Source organism: Drosophila grimshawi, unplaced genomic scaffold (genome assembly GCF_018153295.1).
Source record: "Drosophila grimshawi isolate 15287-2541.00 unplaced genomic scaffold, ASM1815329v1 contig_311, whole genome shotgun sequence".
NCBI classification, from domain to species: Eukaryota; Metazoa; Arthropoda; class Insecta; order Diptera; family Drosophilidae; genus Drosophila; species Drosophila grimshawi.
The window spans coordinates 24,274,536-24,293,798 of NW_025063098.1; the positions used below are offsets into that span (position 1 = coordinate 24,274,536).

At 42.1% G+C, this 19,263-nt stretch overlaps 5 protein-coding genes across 5 annotated transcripts; 2 read left to right on the forward strand and 3 right to left on the reverse strand.

The window, feature by feature from the left end:
* Window positions 1-2,711: 2,711 nt before the first annotated feature.
* LOC6568055 (serine/threonine-protein phosphatase 2A 56 kDa regulatory subunit delta isoform) lies at window positions 2,712-7,973 on the forward strand. The gene is given in 10 exon segments (XM_032740648.2): window positions 2,712-2,797; window positions 2,799-2,830; window positions 2,872-3,674; window positions 3,880-4,413; window positions 4,649-4,845; window positions 4,912-5,246; window positions 5,339-5,569; window positions 5,638-6,030; window positions 6,108-6,354; window positions 7,699-7,973. Coding segments are annotated over 10 exon segments (2,988 nt in total). The 5' UTR covers window positions 2,712-2,728; the 3' UTR covers window positions 7,846-7,973.
* A 2,051-nt stretch (window positions 7,974-10,024) lies between these two features.
* LOC6568054 (importin-13) lies at window positions 10,025-14,100 on the reverse strand. The gene is made up of 9 exons (XM_001994581.3): window positions 13,836-14,100; window positions 13,604-13,771; window positions 13,195-13,523; window positions 12,445-13,123; window positions 11,784-12,383; window positions 11,521-11,718; window positions 11,323-11,460; window positions 10,696-11,255; window positions 10,025-10,635 (listed from the first exon to the last, which is right to left on the reverse strand). The coding sequence occupies exons 1-9, from the start codon at window positions 13,995-13,997 to the stop codon at window positions 10,542-10,544; spliced, it is 2,928 nt and encodes a 975-aa protein (XP_001994617.1). The 5' UTR covers window positions 13,998-14,100; the 3' UTR covers window positions 10,025-10,541.
* A 205-nt stretch (window positions 14,101-14,305) lies between these two features.
* Window positions 14,306-16,072, reverse strand: LOC6568179. Its single transcript, XM_001994580.3, has 3 exons — window positions 15,994-16,072; window positions 15,448-15,929; window positions 14,306-15,375 (listed from the first exon to the last, which is right to left on the reverse strand). Exons 1-3 carry the CDS (start codon window positions 16,033-16,035, stop codon window positions 14,505-14,507), a joined length of 1,395 nt encoding a protein of 464 aa, XP_001994616.1. The 5' UTR covers window positions 16,036-16,072; the 3' UTR covers window positions 14,306-14,504.
* A 194-nt stretch (window positions 16,073-16,266) lies between these two features.
* On the forward strand, window positions 16,267-18,351 carry LOC6568178 (actin-related protein 5). Its single transcript, XM_001994579.3, has 2 exons — window positions 16,267-17,239; window positions 17,329-18,351. Exons 1-2 carry the CDS (start codon window positions 16,301-16,303, stop codon window positions 18,349-18,351), a joined length of 1,962 nt encoding a protein of 653 aa, XP_001994615.2. The 5' UTR covers window positions 16,267-16,300.
* Window positions 18,330-19,138, reverse strand: LOC6568177 (proteasome assembly chaperone 2). The gene has a single exon (XM_001994578.3). The coding sequence runs from the start codon at window positions 19,136-19,138 to the stop codon at window positions 18,395-18,397; it is 744 nt and encodes a 247-aa protein (XP_001994614.1). The 3' UTR covers window positions 18,330-18,394.
* Window positions 19,139-19,263: the final 125 nt, after the last annotated feature.

Below are 19,263 nucleotides of genomic sequence, written 5' to 3' on the forward strand. Positions count from 1 at the left end.
AAGCACGACAGCGGCAGCAGTAGCGGCGGTGTCAACAACGTCAGCGACAGAGGCAGCAGCAGCGGCAACCAAAAACGAAACGGCCCCAACACACAACAACAACAAAGTCACAACAGCCACTAACGGTATCAAAGAGAATAGCAGTAACTTTAGTACAACAACAACAACAACAGTAGCAGCAGCAGCAACAACAACAACAACGCCAGCATCACCAACAACAACATCGCCCATCGTTGTGACAAGCGGCACTGTTGTTGTTCCAACAACCAACAAAAGCGAGGTGAGTTATGAATGTTTTTATGTACATCCATCTCTTTGTATGTGTGCGTGTGTCTGTGTGTGCACAATGCGTTGTCCAACACTTGAGCCCAATCCAATGAGTCCCGGATATTGATTTAGTATATATATCATATGCATATACACCATTATTATTTACAAACAATAAATAATAAATATTGATGCGATAGACATAGCTTGAATATCAACCACTTTAACCATAACAACCAACCAACGTCCAGCGACCCAATGCAGCATGTTTAATATTTGACGTCAATTATATAGAACGATTTATGTGACAAGTATCGTCGTACCCCGCATAGATATATCTATATATACATATATATAGCACTTATAGGCCTCCTAGTGGCCTCAACCTTAACGCACAAAATGAATATCTAATCTTATCATCGCCAATGTTTTGTACCCATGTGCCTGATGATTGATTCCAATTAGATTCTCAATGTTTGCCTACAAAATAAAAAAAAAAATGTAAAAAAAATCTATGTAGTAATACACCTATACATGTGTGTGTATAGAGAGTGTGCACCATTTCTTTGTTTGGCATTACTAAAATCGAGACTAACACCCACCCACAGGCGACAGCTCGACTTAGGCGACAAGGATTTGCACAGAGCAAGGTAAAAGTTAAGGATAAGGTGCCTTATGTAAATGGATTTTTTGAGCCCAATGCTGGTTGTCTTTTTTTTTTGCAAGTGAAATTTATTTTTTGTTTGAATTGTGCAATTTGTTTGGTTTTTGTTTTTGTTGCGCTCCTCCGATGGACTCTCTCTCTAGCCCCTCGCTCCCACTCTTTCTTTCTCTCTCTGTCTTTCTCCCATACTTCCGCAATGACCATGAATTTGCTCGGTATTTGCAGGCTAACAAGACAGACAAGGACAGCACACCACCGCGAGATGCACCGCCGCCCACGCAGATCACGAAGGGCTTGAACCTAACAACTACGCCGCTGGTGCGCAAGGAGAAACGTCAGAGCAGCAACCGTTACAATGTGTCCAAGAACTGTGAACTGACGGCACTCAGTCCGCTAAATGATAGTGAGTAAACAAAATATTTACGCCACCCCCTCCCACAAACAACATTTATGCATACATATATGTATATATATATATATATGCATTTATATATATATATATATATATGTGTGTGTGTGAAGGGGTTCTCAACGTTGTAATTTTTTTAAAATTTATTATTTGTTTTATTGCATTATTTAGCAAGTTCGCAAAGGTCAAGTGAGCGATGTTTTATTTGGTTTTATTTTGTATTTTTTTATTTTTTTTGCATGGTTGTTCAACACTAGTCACAAATATCAATATGCAAGTAACGCCCGCCGCCCCATTCATGACACTTGCCTTGCGCGCCACTTACGCGCCGCTCTCCGGCTGTCTTGCACCGGTTTGCTCCGTTTGCTGTCCCTATCTTGATAAATTTGAAATTTTATTGCTCACCCACTTGCTAATTATTAAAACGTTTGCCATTGGCATTCGAATTGTTGCCATTATGGTGGCTATCTGGCATTGTTGTCATTGCTGTCATAGTTTTTTTTTTTATAATTTGTTTGTCGTTAATTATGCGCGTTCTCTTGCTGCTTCTGCTGCTGCTGCGCTTACGCTCTCGTTCTTGCTCTCTCATCCTGAGCTCGCCCACGGCAAATGTTATCGATTTTTTTGTGTCGACTGGGCGCCCTCAACGAACAGCCCCGCAGTCAATACGAGTTTGCGGCAGCTTTTCGCATATAAAAACTGAAAAATTAACTGTTATCGTTATTGCCCAGCAGTTTGGTTATGTTGTAAAGTTGTGGCAAATCATTGTGACAACCGTTTCATTAGTAGTTGGCAAGCGAGCAATGCACCGTTATACCAAAAATAAAATAGCTAAAATTGCAGACATTGCAAAAACCGGTTCCGTTCCCAATAGAAAATCGTAAGTGATATGAAATACATGCTCACATTTACACACACTCACACACAGACACAAATAGATAAATTACGTGGCAGGGGAGGGAGGGATTGTAGTGTCTATAGTTAAATGTTTTTTTTTTTTCTCTTGCCCAGCAATTAACTTCATTTTTCATATACATTTTTCATTTGCATTATTCAATTCATTTGCATTCCATTAACATGTGCCATGCTTACATAAATAAATCATAATCTATATATTGCAATTCCCATTACAGATGCTATAAAAAACATAATTAACGCTTAACAAAAGAATACAAACAAAAACAACAACAACAAATTCAAGCAAAAATTAACTTTGATAGTGTTACATTTTCCTACCCCATCGTTTGTTGTTGTTGTTCCATGTGTGTGTGTGTGTGTCTTTGTTGTTGTTGTTGTTAGCAATTATCAAATGAAACCACATTAAGCCAAAGTGCAAGTGCGATGCGTTTCGATTGCGCCGCCATTAAACCAAGTGCGGCACTAATGAAATGGTCATCGGTGCTATGTTGTTAACGGGTAACCATCTAAACGGCCCCAACAAACAGCAGCAGCAACAGCAAACGACTGCAGCAGCAGCAGCAGGAGCAGCAGTCGCCAACAACAACAAGACAGCAACAGCAGTAGCATTAAGGCAGGAGCAACAACAACAACAACAGCAACAGCAGAAGCCAACAACAGCAACAGCTGCCACCCCTGGTTACTATGCACTGGGTGGCATACGCATACCCAAATCGCCATCGTTTCACAGCGGCTTAGATCTGCTGGCTGACGACGACGACGACGAGCTGCAACAGCAGCAGCAGTCGGAGGATAGCAGTAAATTTAAATTTAGCAGCGTGGAGGAGCTAAAAGCGAAATTCGAGGCGCAGGCACGTAAGATGCCACTGTCTCCGCCAGAGGCAAGTGTCGCCAGCAGCAGCAGCACCACCATCACCACCACCACAACAGCATCATCATCGCCATCCTCATCATCGACTAGCTCAAATTCATCGGGCTCAGCGCTGTCATCGCTGTCTCAGGCTGGCTCATCCTCTCTGGCCTCGGCAGCTGCCAGTTGCTCCACCTCATCAGCGGTCACATACGGCGGTGGTGCGAATTCTGCAGCTGCTGCTCTAATAGCCGGCTCATCGCCATTTGGCTCACAATCATCGACATCGTCGTTGTCGCTGTCGTCTAATCCAGCAAATGTAACTGCAACAACAACAGCAGCAGCCGGAGCATCCACAGTTACCATGTCAAAGAGCACACCCAGCACAACAGCAGCAACAACAATTGGAACTGCAGCTGGCAGTAGTGGCAGTTCCTCCCTGGTGTCCACCTTGGCGCAGCACTTCTCGGCAGCAACCACAGCCAGTTCATTGTTGAGCACAGCATCCGCAGTGGCAAGCGTCTCATCCACAACCGTCAGTTCGGCCAGCAACAAGGTTTGCAGCAATTGAAAAAATCCAAATAAAAAATCCAAAAAACATACACACAACACAACACCCACAATCAGACATATTTAAAAACCAGACACAATAACAATAACAATCACTATGAGTTGTATTCGTACACATAATGAATGAAATTCTTTGCTCTACTCATTTCATAAATCGATATCACGCTCAACCTCAAAATCAAAAACAAAAAAAAAAAAAACCAAACAAAACAAAAAAAATATCAAAAAACGATCATTCAACTGAACAGTCACCCGTGAGCGCTGCCGCGGCCATTAAGAACATATTGAATGCCACCAAAAATGTGGGCAGCAATGCAGTTGCTGCTGCCACCACCAACAACAGCACCACCAATACCATCACCACCGGCAACAACAGCAGCAGCAGCAGCACTAGCAACGTCGAAGTGATGCTTGATGGCAGCACCACCTCAAGCGCCACGACAGTGGCACAGAATCTGGTCGGTGGCATAAGCATATCTCTGGGCATTGGTCAGCGCAACGGCGGCAGTGCGTCGACGTCTGTGGCATTAACATCAACGTTAGCATCGTCAGCGTCTGCGTCGTCGTCTGTACCAGCAGCGGTACGCCAAAATGGCGATACCATTGTCCATAATAATCTGTCGTCGCCGCAGACGCTGCAACAGCTGACGGGAAGTCCAGGACGTGCACGCGATCGGAATCTGTTTCACTCGCCACCGAATGCATCAACTGCGCTGGCGTTGCCGCCACTGCGAGGTTGCTATTGGTTACGCTCCTTCTTCTTAGCTACTTAGAGATCCATTATTTGAATTAACCAAAATCTGTCTTAGTTTCGCTTGCTCTTTTTATAGCCAGTTTGAGTTTTTCAGTTGTTGTTGTTTCGTTAATGTCCGCTCTTATTTTGTAGTATATAATTTTAATTTATTGATGCCAACATATGTATTTGATTAGGCAGTATAAATGACAATATCCGTATTATTTGTTCCCATAGAAACGGCAGCAGCCGAGCGGGAGGAGCTGTTCTTGCAGAAATTACGGCAATGCTGCACCTTGTTCGACTTCTCCGAACCGCTGAGCGATCTAAAATGGAAGGAGGTCAAACGTGCCGCTCTCCACGAGATGGTCGAGTATCTCTCCAATCAGAATGGCGTCATTACAGAGATTGTTTACCCGGAGGCCATCAATATGGTAAGTGACATCAAATATATATATAGATTAATATATCTCTTCATTAATATCGTTATTATTGTTCAGTTTTCTGTGAACCTATTTCGCACCTTGCCGCCCTCGTCGAATCCCAATGGCGCTGAATTTGATCCGGAAGAGGATGAGCCAACATTGGAATCATCTTGGCCACATTTGCAGTTAGTCTATGAGCTGTTTTTGCGCTTCTTGGAGTCACCCGATTTTCAGCCAAATATTGCAAAACGCTTTATCGATCATCAATTTGTATTGCAACTGTTGGACTTATTCGATTCAGAGGATCCGCGTGAACGTGATTTCCTTAAGACTGTTTTACATCGCATCTATGGCAAATTCTTGGGATTGAGGGCATTTATTAGGAAGCAAATAAACAATGTGTTTTACAGGTTAGTAATTGAAAGTACTAAACGCGAAATATGTTGATGCTTATGGAACTTTTGCTAATCAAATGACTTTCAATTTCCCAAATAATTCATAGATTTATCTACGAAACGGAGCATCATAATGGCATTGCAGAGCTGCTGGAAATTTTGGGTAGCATTATTAATGGATTTGCCTTACCGCTCAAGGAGGAGCATAAACAATTTTTACTTAAGGTATTGCTGCCATTGCATAAGGCCAAGAGCCTCTCCGTGTACCATCCGCAGCTAACCTACTGTGTAGTGCAGTTCCTTGAGAAGGATCCCAGTTTGTCAGAGGCGGTTATCAAGTAAGTTAGCAGTATCGAATTTATCAACGTAAAATCGTAATTAACTTTTGCACAATATATTTCTGCAGAAGTCTATTGAAGTTTTGGCCCAAAACGCACAGTCCCAAGGAGGTGATGTTTTTGAACGAACTGGAGGAACTGCTCGATGTTATAGAGCCGGCCGAGTTTCAGAAGGTGATGGTGCCGCTGTTCCGGCAGATATCCAAGAGCGTCTCCTCGCCACACTTTCAGGTGGCGGAGCGTGCGCTCTATTATTGGAACAATGAGTACATTATGTCGCTGATAGCGGACAACTCGCATATCATTTTGCCCATCATGTTTCCGGCGCTCAATCGCAACTCGAAGACGCACTGGAATAAGACCATTCACGGTCTCATATACAATGCACTCAAGCTGTTCATGGAGATGAATCAGCGGCTGTTTGATGAGTGCAGCAAAAACTACAAACAAGAGAAGCAGCAGTAAGGAATAGACAACTCACTAATTAATAATACTTAATCTGAATCGCAATAATTAATTGCCCACCGTTTTGTTGAAGGGAACGCGAGAAGTTATCACAGCGCGAGGAGCTCTGGCAGCAGGTGGAGACACTGGCCAAAACCAATCCGGAGTTTACTAAGACCCGACAATACAACGTTGGTGTGCCGATGTCCGATAGTCAAATACTGTACGATCAATACAATGATAGTTGTGATCTAACCTACGATAAGATTGAGCAACAGACAAGATCGCAACCGCCGCTAACGCAACAACAACAACAACAGCCAAACCAGGAGCCCAGAGAGGTGAGACAAGCCATTGCCACACTAACCACGCTACACAACTACTAACTCTGACACACACATCAACCACACCAACGTATTTGTGTCTGAGAACAGCGAGTGTATGTGTGTGTGTGTGTGTGTGTGCGTGCTTGCGTTTGTGTGTGTGTACTTCTTTTAACAATAAGCGAACATTGGATTACATGAAAGCCTGTTACAAACTATAATCGCACTCATATCCAGTTCTAAATACATGTTTCTTTATCTTTATTCTATTAATATATGTACGACTTATTTATTGGTTTTATTTTAATACACATACATTTTTAAACAACGCTCCCAATTCAACAAGTGTACGCAAAACAAACAAAAAAAGATAGTAAAATATTTATGTACATGTGAATGTTACTGACTAATTGAAACACTGCCACTGCCCTACACCTTACTAACACTTTATATTTGCGCTTAATTATCAAAAACCCACATAGTAGGTTTTTAGATTAAAATCGATCAACTTATCAATAACAAACAGATTATAAAAGAGCTATTAGTCCTTGTCATGTACACTGTATATATATTTCTTGGTACTATTGACAAACTGAGCTACAGATCGTTTGTGAATCGATAAATTATATTCCACATGCCATCATTTTAGACATTTGGAATGAATTGCTTATAGAAAATCGGCTGTGTTTCAAGAAATGAAAATACAAAACATGTACTCTTAGTTTAACAAGTGTATTTAGCCATAGAACATTTCACTACTAATCGTTATTTAAAACTTTTCCAAATGATAAGCTCTCCAAATTTAAGGATAACATATTCAAAAGCTTAAGAAATTCAACTCTTTCAAATTTACACAAATAATCAATGACATTCGACAAATAATCGATCTATTTGTATAGCAAAATTCTGTAAGAAAAGAAAACAAATCAAATGAACAATATGAGGACTTGGGTTTTTTTGTATCATTGATCGGACTACGCCCATTAATCATCGTTTTTAAAAGCAATCAATTAGATACATTTGTAAATGCAATAAACCACAACTATTTGTTGACGCAAATATATATAGTATATGTACATAAATAGTCGTGCAATGTATGTGTTTTCTCTATGCGACATCTCAGCAACTAACTATATACAACTACATGCATATGTACATACTATGTAACACTCACTACAACTACTACTACTGCCGCACAGTCTGAATAACAACTTTAGAACTTGTAAATGTCAAAAATGTCAAGTGTCGCACCCTTTCGTAGTCGTAATCGTACTTGTTATCGACAATCGGTCTGGGTTCAAAAAGAGGGGGCCCCATCATATAAATGCCTTACGTCTGCATTACGCTCCCCTCCACCCACAGATACGCGGTGATCGCAACAAGGACAAACCGCTGATGCGACGAAAATCCGATCTACCCTCGGATAGCGGTGTCGTGCACGCCCTCATCGAGCACAAGCGAACCGATGAGTATCTGACAACGCCGCCGCCAGATGCAAACAACTATTAGGCGAAAAGGTCGCCGCCTGCTGCTATATCCCCCTCAATTCGGGGCTGGCCCAACGCTAAGGTTCTTTTATAGATTAAACAACACACACACGAAAAAAAAAAATCAACAAAAAAAAAAAACAACAACTACACAACATGTTATAGAAACAGAAACAAAAATTTATATGTATGTCCAATCGATGATTATAATGAAAGGGGGGCTGGATGATGCTCGAAAATGATGTTGACGATGATGGTAATAATGATTAATAAGCTGGCGTTTAATTATTGTTTATATATATATATATATATATGTATATGTATTGCATTGTCGATGGGGGCTTGTGAGCGTGACCGTGCAACGATTGTAGCACACAATTTCTATAGAATTCTATATAAAAATATACAAATAATAACTATAAAATAAATAAACATGCATAGTACCAACCAATAAAGAGCTAAAAATCCAAAACATAGAGCAGCTTTTTTGAGTTTTCGATGGAACACATTGCATGCGCCAAATATACAATAAATAAACAAAAATGATGATGCTGATGCTTTGCTTTCCAATGTTGTTGTTTTGCATGCCAAACAAATTGTTGTTTTTGCCAACATTTCAATAATAATCTGGATTCACTTATGCTCTTACCATTTCAGTGAATACGTCAAAATTTGTACAGTTTTTGAATTGACATTGCGTAATCTTAAGACGTAAGAATCAACCACCTTGATTGAGCATACCATACCAACCATATATACTATACATACATATATATGTATGTGTAATACTATTTCGTTCTAGCTACAATACTCATCCATACAAATGCACTGCGTGCTGCGGTATGTAAACGTCAAGAATTCTAAAGATTCAAATACCATTTTAGTGAGCAAATTTAAGCATTACTTTTATGACATTTCCAACACTAGTCATTGTGCTTTTTCTTAAATAAAAATCGAAAAGAAAATTAAGTGTAATCAAGTTTATAATCAGAAGAAAAATGCAATAGACAAACTTAGCGAGCGTATTATATACAACTAATAAATAAATAGAAAGGATTATTATTTCATATGTTGCTGGCTGTAAAACATACAATAATAATAATAAATTTAATATTAATTGGTACAACAAATTGTCGGAAAATCCGCAAACAATTGCAAATTATAAAACCATATATTATTTTGAAATGAATAATTAATTGGATGTCGACTTTTCTTAAAGAAATACTTAATAATTCGATTGCTCACTTTAGTGCAATATTCTCGACTTTTCTAAACCGCTAGAGCGCAGTCTATATTTTATTCATAAATAGCTCTAATAGAGGCCACGCACTCTACGTACAGCTGAACCGTAATAAATTATAATTACTATTATACAATATGCGATTTACCTTACAATTAGCTGCTTAATTATATATGCTATTTATATATGTGTATGTATGTATATTGTAATTTGTTAAAAACAAATTTGGTATGTATGTTTTTATGTATGTACGTATCGTATTTTTTGTTTCATCGAGAAAGTACAACATACGATAAAAAAAAAGAGAATGATGAATGATCCACGAATCATATTACTGGTGGGAATTTATTCGTGGTGAGTGCCAAGTTATTTATAAGCAGATGTTCCTTTAGATCAATATGCATTGAATATTTTTGTGATCTATAAGTTTTGAGCATCGCCAATTGAAATGAATCAACAAGAGTACTCAAACGACATCTACATCTGCAGAAGTGGTTTATATATATATATATTTACCGCTTGATCATAATCCATATAAATCATCCCCCTCATCAGCTCCGGAAACAGGGCTATAAACTGACTTGGACTATTTGCTGGTCGTAGCTACTACAATATATAATTAAAAACCATAAATACTTAAAGAATACGCATATATACAGAATCCGTGTCAAATAATAAGTTGGCGCTAATGCACAACAGTCATAAAATATATTTGCATACATACATACATACAAGTCCTGGTATCTGACCCGGATTCATTGTAAAATAAAAAAAAGTAAATAAAAATAGTTCAACTATTCAAGCAGTTGTATTGCAAAAGCTGATGAACTTTTTGCTACCACTACCAAGTGCTGTACAGGCCAAGTAATGAAAGGCTTCATTTAGTTTTAGACACACATATATATATATATATATATGTATATATATATATATATATTATATATAGAGATGTATTTACATATTTTTGGCATTATAGATACATATGAAGGTTACACAATAATAAATAAAACAAAACCGACAACAATTTAATTGAATAAAGCAAAAATATTTCCCTATGCTGGAAAGCGGTGAAAAATCTAAGTTTTCTATTTAAGAACTACACAAAATAAAACAAAAAATTGAGTTATACAGATCTTAAACAGAACACAAATGGATTTTGTAATTTTAGGCATAGAAAGCGGTAACAGAAACGTGTAATTTTGTGTAATATTATGAATAAAAGTTAAATCATGTCAAGAAACAGCCTTTTCAAGATATCATTTTACAACCTAAAGCCAAGCGTATACAGGCAAAGAAAATTCTTTAAGCCCACTTGGCTTTAGCTTAGCATTAATGTTAAACATCATTAAGCAGAAAAAAAATCAAAAAAAAAACTTAATAGCAAGGAACATTTACAGATCGGCGTAATTACATTATCAACTAAATACATAAACACGACGATTAATCATCAGATATTTGATATTTGACCATGGATGTGATTAGTTCACCGGAGCCTGCAGCGGCACAAGACCGCGTGTCTTGACTGCCAGCTCGGTCAGATGCTGTTGCAGCAGCCGCTTGTTGACCTTAACTCTGTGAAGCATAACGATTACAATGATGTAATTTGCATTAAAGGCATTAAATTCTACTCACTTAATAATTAGCGAAATGTAACGCAACTTTTCTGTTTCGCTGATGAGCTCTGTGGGAAAATTGGGCACGGCCATGACGTTCCTTAGCCAGACGGCCATTTCGGCGGGATACTTTTTGTTCATGGCCAGAAAGACATCAGCAAATTTATCCACTTGCTGTCGTGGCGTCATATAGCCAACACATATCATTGCCGTCTGGAGAATCTGTTCACCAGTCGCAAGCACCACGTCAGTCATGTGGGCATGATTGCGCGATTGCATTATAAAGTGTGTTACAAACTGGATGCTGTTGCGTATTGGCCCATTCTCTGGCAAAGTCATGGACTGTTGCGCATAGTAGATGAGTCGTTCGTACGCAATTGTCTTATCCTCCAGGACTTGGGGCACTTTTTTAATGATTTGAGTGAGACAGGCAAAGAACATTTCCATTGTGTCTGATATATTAGAGAAGTTCTGCTCGGGCGTATTCTCAAACAGTTTAAAACTGTGCGTTATAAACTCAAAAAGGAGCTGCTTCATCAACGGCATGCAACTTTCCTCAGCGTAGAATATGACAATGGCCTGCAGGAAAAGAAAAGAATAATGAAAATGTAAAAAGAGAGTTGCATTGAATAATCCAACTTCTTACTGTCTTGGATATTTCCAGAGTGGGCGCACAGCAGCGCGTCTGAAAACTGGCCACAATAAAGTAGCACAAATCCTGCAGCATGGGACGAAAACTGCTTCTCAAATTCATAATGGCGTGCTTCAAGGCGTTGCAAGCGGCCTGTAAGAAAATGTGTTACACAATTCCAATTTTGGATGATTATTATTGTATGGGGCGCACCTCTAATACATCCAGTTCCTCCACCCACAACTCGGCAATCCGTCGAAAAATGGGCATGGTTGTCTGCATCACCAGAAGGACGGGCTGCACATTGTGCACATCTTTGAGCTCATCATCCAGATCCGTGTTAAGCGATGAAAACAGAGTGGAGATCATGCTGAGACGGAAAATTGTGCGAATACGTGCTGAGGGCGTCGTCTGCAGAGAGGGAATTAACAATTTAAGACTTTCAGAAATATTAATATATTATAATATTCACGTACAGCGCCGGCCTGGCATATCGTCTGCAGCTCCTCAAAGCAGGGACTAACTATGAGATCCAAGTATTTGGGTATCTGTTCCGGTGGCAGCAGGCTCATCAGTTTGCCAATGCTAAACATCAGACGCACCGAATCCGAGTTCTTCATGCGACCTGAGGAAAGCGTGGCCTGGCAAGCGTCAAGCAGCGGTTCCGCGTACGGTTTCAATTGCATTTGGCAATCGCGACAGAGTTCCTTCAGGCCTAGCGTTGCCTGTGCCGACATTGTTGAATTCAAGCCACGCACCAGCAGATCAATGGCTGGTGGTATATAAGTTGGATTATCCGTCAGCCAAGAGCAATAGGAGCCAATTGTCTCCAACGCAGTGCCGAGCAGCTTCTCATTTAGCTTCTCATATGGTATCTCCGAGAGGACGCGCATTAGTTTGGGTATTTGGCGCGACTCCTCGCCACCAAAGTGCTCGGCCACCGACTGAAACGAGTAGATACAAGCCTCCAGTTTTGTCCAGTGTGTGGGATGTGTTTGCAGCTCAGCAATGGCCTCGTCTAGCATAGCAGCCAATATCTCCAGTATGTAATCGTCCAGCACATCATAGCAATACATCTGAAAATTCATAATTAGCGTAGCTCAATCTTCAACAACAACATCAGTGCTCTGGACTTACAAAGGTATCGGATATATCCTGACGATAGCAGCGAAAACATTCCAGATCATCCGAGTTCCACTTGTCAATGGAGTTCTCATCGGGTTGCTCCGACTTGCGCACTAGCACGGTGGTCAAGTGTGCATAGAGCGGTTTTATATGCTCCCAACACTTGCGTTTCTGCTCTTCAGGCATGGCAAACACATCGCCCTGCAGCATATACCAGAAGGCCAAGGCCATGGTGCTGCATGATTCCTCCACCGGATAAATGCCCGGTTTATCCGTACACTGCAATATCTCATGCACCATACGATTCCAGATGGCCGACAGCTCGGGATCTGTGGCCGTGATGCCGCTCAAAAATAGTGCCGAGTGCCGTTCCACAGCGGACACAAACAGCATATAGATATGCACAATAATATCCTCATTGTCATTTTCACGCTTCCATTCCCGCTGCGTAATGTCGCACAACGAATCCAAAAACATTTTTATTAGAATGGCCGCCGTCTTTGGATAGTTGTGGCAATCCGGTTGCACAATAATATTGACCATGGCCTTCAGACACGTCTCGGCCAGCTCATTCTCATCGGCGGACATGCAACCAAGGCCAGAGCGAATGCAGGGCCAATAACACTTGTTCACCAGCTCCAAGAGGACCTCACAGATACTTACGCAGCCCTCAATCGAATAGCCAATGCTTCTGTATAGGTTTTACAATAGTGTCAATAATTGAAATTGAAGTCAGTGTGTCTTTGGCCAATCATATCGCACCTTATCCAAACTCCTACGCACTTCACCGCACGCAACATGTTGCCATAACCCTCCGTGTCCCATTCTGTGTTCATCTGCTGCTTCAAATATGTCTCGATCGTTTGCAGCACGAGCGGCACACGCTTGCCAATTTCGCCACGTAGCGTTACCCGTTTGACGGATGTGTGAATAACCTGCGACTCCTCTGGTATGCCCAGCAGCACCTCCAGCAGGATCCATAGTTGCACCTCGGCACTGACATTCGGCATGCGTTGTCTTTGGAACGTCTCAACTACCTCCTCAATGGCGCAGGGCCAATCCTCCAGCATGTGCACAATAAAAGCGCTCAACTAGAACCAAACAGAGGGACAGACAAAAAGTATAAGAGGTTTTTGACTGTTGAAGCATATCATCATAGTACATCACTTACCGATAAGCAGAGGCGATTGAGTACTATTTTGGGTCCACCGGCGAATTGCACAATTGTCTCCAATATCTTCTGCTTAAGCTCTTCGCGATTTTCGGGCGGCACTTCATGCCAATATTTCATTAGTTTTGAGTGTAATGTGACCGCGCCAAAAAATTGGACTTCTTGACTCTGTGCAACATCAAATGCAATATATAGATACAAAATAAAAACAAGCGATATATCGATTTGTTACCTTGCCGAGCTGCATTAGCTGCCAGGAGAATTGCCAGGCCTGTGGGCTGGCCTCGGCCTTCGTCAGCCATTCGTGTGTAATTGCCTGTTCCTGTGATGTTGAGCGGTAAAATACAACCACCGCCTCTTCTAGGCGCGCAATATCGATGGTTTCCAATTCCATGTTCACCGACTATAATTTCTAAGCCGCCTCAAATCGCCCAAGTCCCAGCAAATCAAGCAGGACTTGGCCTTTTCAACCTTTTTTTCCTATATTGATGCAAAAACGAGCTCCTAACGACTAGGGGTGGCCAATGTTTTTGGCGAATCGACAATTTCGATACGCTGCGCTAAAAATATCATTATCGATAATTCTCCGTTTGTCGATAACATATTGTGTGCTTGTTAATATGCGGGCAATTCAAATTGTTAAATGCCCTTTTAAGATAGCTGCGTCATAAACAACCAGTACATTAAATAATCAATTATCAATTATCGCAAGCAAAATGCATTTATTTTTCAACTTTAATGCTATTGAGCATTAACCAGCTTCACAATAAGCTTCCTGAGCTTCAAAATCGACGAACTATGTGTAAAAAAATAGCTCATTTCGTAAAATATCTAAATATTTTTTTCAAATTCATTGAATTTTAATTAAAATAAAAATGTTTTCCACAATTGCAAGATTAGTTTAAAAGTCAAAGGTCAGCTTCCAGAAGCAATACTTGAGCCTACAGCTATGCTGTTCAATATAACACTTGCTATCCTTATCCACATACAGAATAAGCTGTTCATTTTTGCATAAAGTGGTCACAGCCTTAGCGGCCGACTCCGGATCGAGCATGGAGCGTTCGACAACGCACCACTTGTGTGTGCAGAGGCCCGGATTCTGCAGCTCCAGCAGATGAAAAATATTTGACAGCTGCTTTGATTCAACCACTTGAGGCAGCACCATGCTGCATTTCAACAGTCCATAATACTTGATGAGACTTGAACACTCGTAGAGATTGCCGACACCAGTAGTTATCCATTCATAGGTCTCCTTATCCTCACAGAGCACCCACATTTTGTCACCATACACGGAAATTGAGGCATATTCACTGAAGTTTAAGCGCTCACAGATTCGAGATGACTCGAACAGACCACACAAATGTTCCAGTTGGCAACTATATGCCGGATTCTGTTCATCAACATTATTGCTTATAACTACAGCATATTTGCGATGTTCCGGTTTCATGATAATGTACGGAGCCGCCGGAGCACTTTGAACAGCTGCTGAATCTAATTTTAATGGCACTGTAAAATTATGGTTAGCAATATCTCCAAGTGTAGACGATCCTTCTGGCGCTTTTTCAACTACTGTAATTTCTATTTGCTGTCCTTCAGAAGGAATTTCCGGTGATGGTGATGTTACAGAAACTTCGGACACACTCTCACTAATAAGAACACGAGTCTCGTGCTCCGAAATATTCGAAGTTTGATTGGCCTCTTTCAACGGCAGCATTACTGCCGTAGATGTTGGCTCACAATCTGATTCGTTAGGCTCCGCTACAGGGCGAGATCTAAAAGTTGATCAATATAAGTTTTAAATCAAATATAGTTGTCGCTTGAGCTTTGGTTTATAAACTAATTACCTTTTTACCGGCGAATTAGATTTGTCAGTTGACGTGCGTTTAAGAGTAAGTGCGTCCCCAATTGAATCCGATGAGGTGCTACTGTTGGTACTGTCACTTGAATCCATTTCGGACGCTGTTGAATACCACGCTTCGCTCGTTTCGACGATATACTCAAAATATGGTGGCACCTGATCGATGGCAAATTTTTTGGCATCCGGCGGTTGGCGAAAGAAGTTGGTCTGATTGCCACCTTCGATCCGATTGTAGAACTGCAAAAAGCAGTGGAACTTCTTGTTTTTATATAAGGAAATTGCTGCGCCATTCATCTTATTGCCGTCAATTTCCTGATTAACGACCTTGTCGAGCTTATCACAGTTGCCCAAAGTGCGGTCCAATGTTTTTATTTCCTGCTCATCGGCCGATATACCTACAAAGGACTCCAAATGCGTCTTCAAATTGTAGACTGTGGCCGTATCCTTGATTTCGAAAATGTGAGGTACCTACAAAGCCGTGATCGCTATGATTGTATTACATATTTATAAATGTACTCTTACACGCACTTACTTTGGCATTGCCCTCATCCTCCAACTTTATTTTCACGAACATCTTGCAAATTCAGAATAATGGGATTATATCACTGCAAATTCGTCAATTTGACAGTTCACAGTTATTCACGTTTATGAAATATGTATGTATATATACGGTTAAAACTACAGTTATGAGAGCACAGAGTTGCCAATTTTTGACATTTTTAGCCGCTTAAGGGTGTTGGAAAACAACAGCTGATGACGATTTGCAGCACTTAAGATCGCATTGACTGTAAACAAGTAGCAATTTGTAAACAATTTGTAATTAAACAAAAAATTAATCTATGATGTCCGTGCCCAAGCGCTTGCTGGTTATCGACAATGGTTCGTACGAATGTCGCGTTGGTTGGCACGACACCAAGCAACCAGAGCTGCGCTTTCGCAATGTGCTCACAAAGCCACGCAAAGATAGGAAAAAGGACAATAGTCAACAAATACCGGATGCAGCAGCGATCCCGACTCCAACAGTGGATGAAATTCAAGTGGGCAATGACATATCAAATATTGAGGCAGTTCGCGCCCATCTGAAATCACCCTTTGAGCGCAACGTGATAACCAATTGGAATCATCAGGAGCAAATCTTCGATTACATCTTCAGCAAAATGGGTTTCGATGGTGACGATAGCATTAAGTATCCGATTGTGCTAACCGAAGCATTGGCCAATCCCAACATGTCTCGCCGGCAAATGAGTGAACTGCTCTTCGAATGCTACAATGTGCCTGCGGTGTCGTATGGCATCGATGCCCTCTACAGCTGGCGTCATCATCAGCAGATGCATAAGCAGGTGGCGGATGCACTCATCATATCGTTTGGCTATAGTACAACACATGTGATCCCAGTGCTGGGCGGCCGTATGCAGCTGGAGCATGTGCGTCGCTTGAATGTGGGTGGATTTCACATAAACAGCTATCTGTTTCGGCTGATGCAAATGAAGTATCCGGTGCATCTGAATGCCATCTCTAGTCGCATTGATAAACTGGTCCACGAGCACTGTCACATCGCTCTGGACTACAAGGAGGAGCTGCTCAAGTGGGCCCAGCTGGACTACTATGAGGCACACGTCATGAAGATTCAGCTGCCCTACAATCAGGTGACGGCCACCAATGCGCTCCTCACCGTCGAGCAGAAGCAGGAGAAACGACGGGAGCTGGCACTTCGATTACTGGACATTAAGAATCGACGCGAGCGCGAGAAGCTACAAGAGGATGAGGAGTACTTGCAGGTAAATTGCGAATTCATTCGAAGTTCATTGAAAATTTTTGTTTTTACGGCCACATTTGTTAATAATGATTGTGAAATGCATTCTTTCAGGTGCTGCGTAAGCTGCGACAGTTATATGACCAGCAGAATCTCCAGAAATTTGAACGTGCGCTGCAGCAGCAACAAATTGGCAACCTGGAAGAGCTGGACAAACTGATTGGGACGATAAGTGCGCGCATTAAACGCATCAAGGAACGGGCTGTGAGCGGCCCATCACGGCCCAGTAAGCAGCAGGACAAGTTGGACAAGATGCCCAAGCCGCCGGAGGGTGTGCCCCAGGCACAATGGCTGGCCGAAATGCGAGAGAAGCGTGAGGAGTTGCAGCGCCGAAAACAGGCACGTCAACAGCAGCGTCAGGAGCAAGCGAAACGGCATACACATGCGGCGCAGGAGCGGATGAGGATCATCTCGACGCTGGCGCGCAGCGAGAAGCGACGCAAGGCCAATGCGGAGGAGGAGGACGATGGCTTCGGCATGAACGATAACGATTGGGATGTGTACAAGCGCATCAATCGCTACAACGACGACAGCGACTCGGATGCCGAAAACGAACGTTTGCTCGAATACGAGAAGATCCTGCATCATTACGATGCCGGTTTCGATGATGCCAACAATGCTGCACTGCAGGCCCTAAGTGCCGCCGAGAACTATCAGTTGCACTTTGGCGTCGAGGAGATCCGTGTGCCGGAGATACTCTTCCAGCCGAGCATGATTGGCTGCACCGAGGCTGGTCTGGCGGAGCTCATTGCCTTTGTGCTCAAGCTCTTTACTGCCGAGGAGCAGCAGCGCCTGGTCTCGCATGTCTATCTAACTGGAAGCTGTGCACAATTTCGTGGCTTGAAGCAGAGATTGTCCAAGGAGCTGCTGGAACTGCGTCCATTTCAGTCCACCTTTGCCATCTATGAGTCACAGGATCCCACTTTGGCTGCCTGGCTGGGCGCCTGTCTGCTGGCAAGTGAACGAAACTTTGCCGAAACATCGTTGACCACACGACAGCAATACCAGGATCGTGGCAGTGAATATTTTCGCGAGCACAGAGCAAGCAATCTCTATTATCCTACACCAAAAGATTAGCCTTTATTGTAATAAGCATATATCCAAAATAAATGACCTAGATCTAAAAGAGTAACTCAGTTACATCGTTGCCAAACAGCAGATTCCACGACTTGGGCACGGTCAGCTTGAAGCTGGCATCGCCACCATCGCGCAGCTGGAGAAAATCCTCGCACAATTCGTTCAGTTCGCGCACAATCAGCGAGGCATCTGTGGAGTTGTCGCCCTCGAGCAGGTAGCGGAACAGAAGCATGACAGGCACCTGGCTCTCCTCAAAGGCCCTGAAAAGCTGGAGGCCATTGCCGCCGCCAAAGATGTTGTCGCCCGTGTGCTCCTTCCACTTGACCAGCGATGCATTGCCCAGCTGTGCGGCATGAGCCGACTTGAAATTATCGCTGGCACGATACGCCCACGGCGAATCCTCAATGACGCGTCTCTCGAAGCCAAAGCTGCCGCTCAGGACAACAACGCGACGCGCCGACTGCAGCAGCTCCACCAGTTTGTTTTGGAAACTCTTTGTGTGACGGGCAATCAGCGGTGCACGGAATTGAATGACCAGCAGCTTATCCTCGACGGATTCGTACAGCTCACATGATGCCACCCGCTCATTGGGCTCGTGCTGGTAGGCTGAGGGTCCATAGACTGGGATTAAAGCCGGATGAGCCAGGCTGCCGATGCGTTTCAGCTTTTTGGATGCAATCAACAGGTCGCAGGCCAATTGTGCTGCATTGCCTACACAAATGCTAGGTATAATGACCGTATAATTAGCCACATCGAGTGTTTTGGCTTTATTCTTAAGAAATAACATTTTGTGCTTGGTCCGAAAATTGAAATTCAACAAAAATATGAAAGTAATGTTGCAGTGTTGAAAAGCGACAGATAATGTAAAGCAACAGCTGCTAAGCGATGACTGTGTTATTTGAGTGTAAATTT

What these genes read in the sequence shown, in the direction of transcription:
- LOC6568054 (XM_001994581.3), bottom strand. Translation starts at nt 13,997, where the DNA reads ATGGAATTGGAAACCATCGATATTGCGCGCCTAGAAGAGGCGGTGGTT. An exon ending in TCAATCGCCTCTGCTTATCG is followed by an intron (nt 13,524 to 13,603) that starts GTAAGTGATGTA and finishes GTTTGGTTCTAG; the next exon opens with TTGAGCGCTTTTATTGTGCA. An exon ending in TACATTTCGCTAATTATTAA is followed by an intron (nt 10,636 to 10,695) that starts GTGAGTAGAATT and finishes TATGCTTCACAG; the next exon opens with AGTTAAGGTCAACAAGCGGC.
- LOC6568178 (XM_001994579.3), top strand. Translation starts at nt 16,301, where the DNA reads ATGATGTCCGTGCCCAAGCGCTTGCTGGTTATCGACAATGGTTCGTAC. An exon ending in AGGATGAGGAGTACTTGCAG is followed by an intron (nt 17,240 to 17,328) that starts GTAAATTGCGAA and finishes GCATTCTTTCAG; the next exon opens with GTGCTGCGTAAGCTGCGACA.
- LOC6568179 (XM_001994580.3), bottom strand. Translation starts at nt 16,035, where the DNA reads ATGTTCGTGAAAATAAAGTTGGAGGATGAGGGCAATGCCAAA. An exon ending in AGGATGAGGGCAATGCCAAA is followed by an intron (nt 15,930 to 15,993) that starts GTAAGTGCGTGT and finishes ACGGCTTTGTAG; the next exon opens with GTACCTCACATTTTCGAAAT. An exon ending in TCTAATTCGCCGGTAAAAAG is followed by an intron (nt 15,376 to 15,447) that starts GTAATTAGTTTA and finishes ATCAACTTTTAG; the next exon opens with ATCTCGCCCTGTAGCGGAGC.
- LOC6568177 (XM_001994578.3), bottom strand. Translation starts at nt 19,138, where the DNA reads ATGTTATTTCTTAAGAATAAAGCCAAAACACTCGATGTGGCTAATTAT.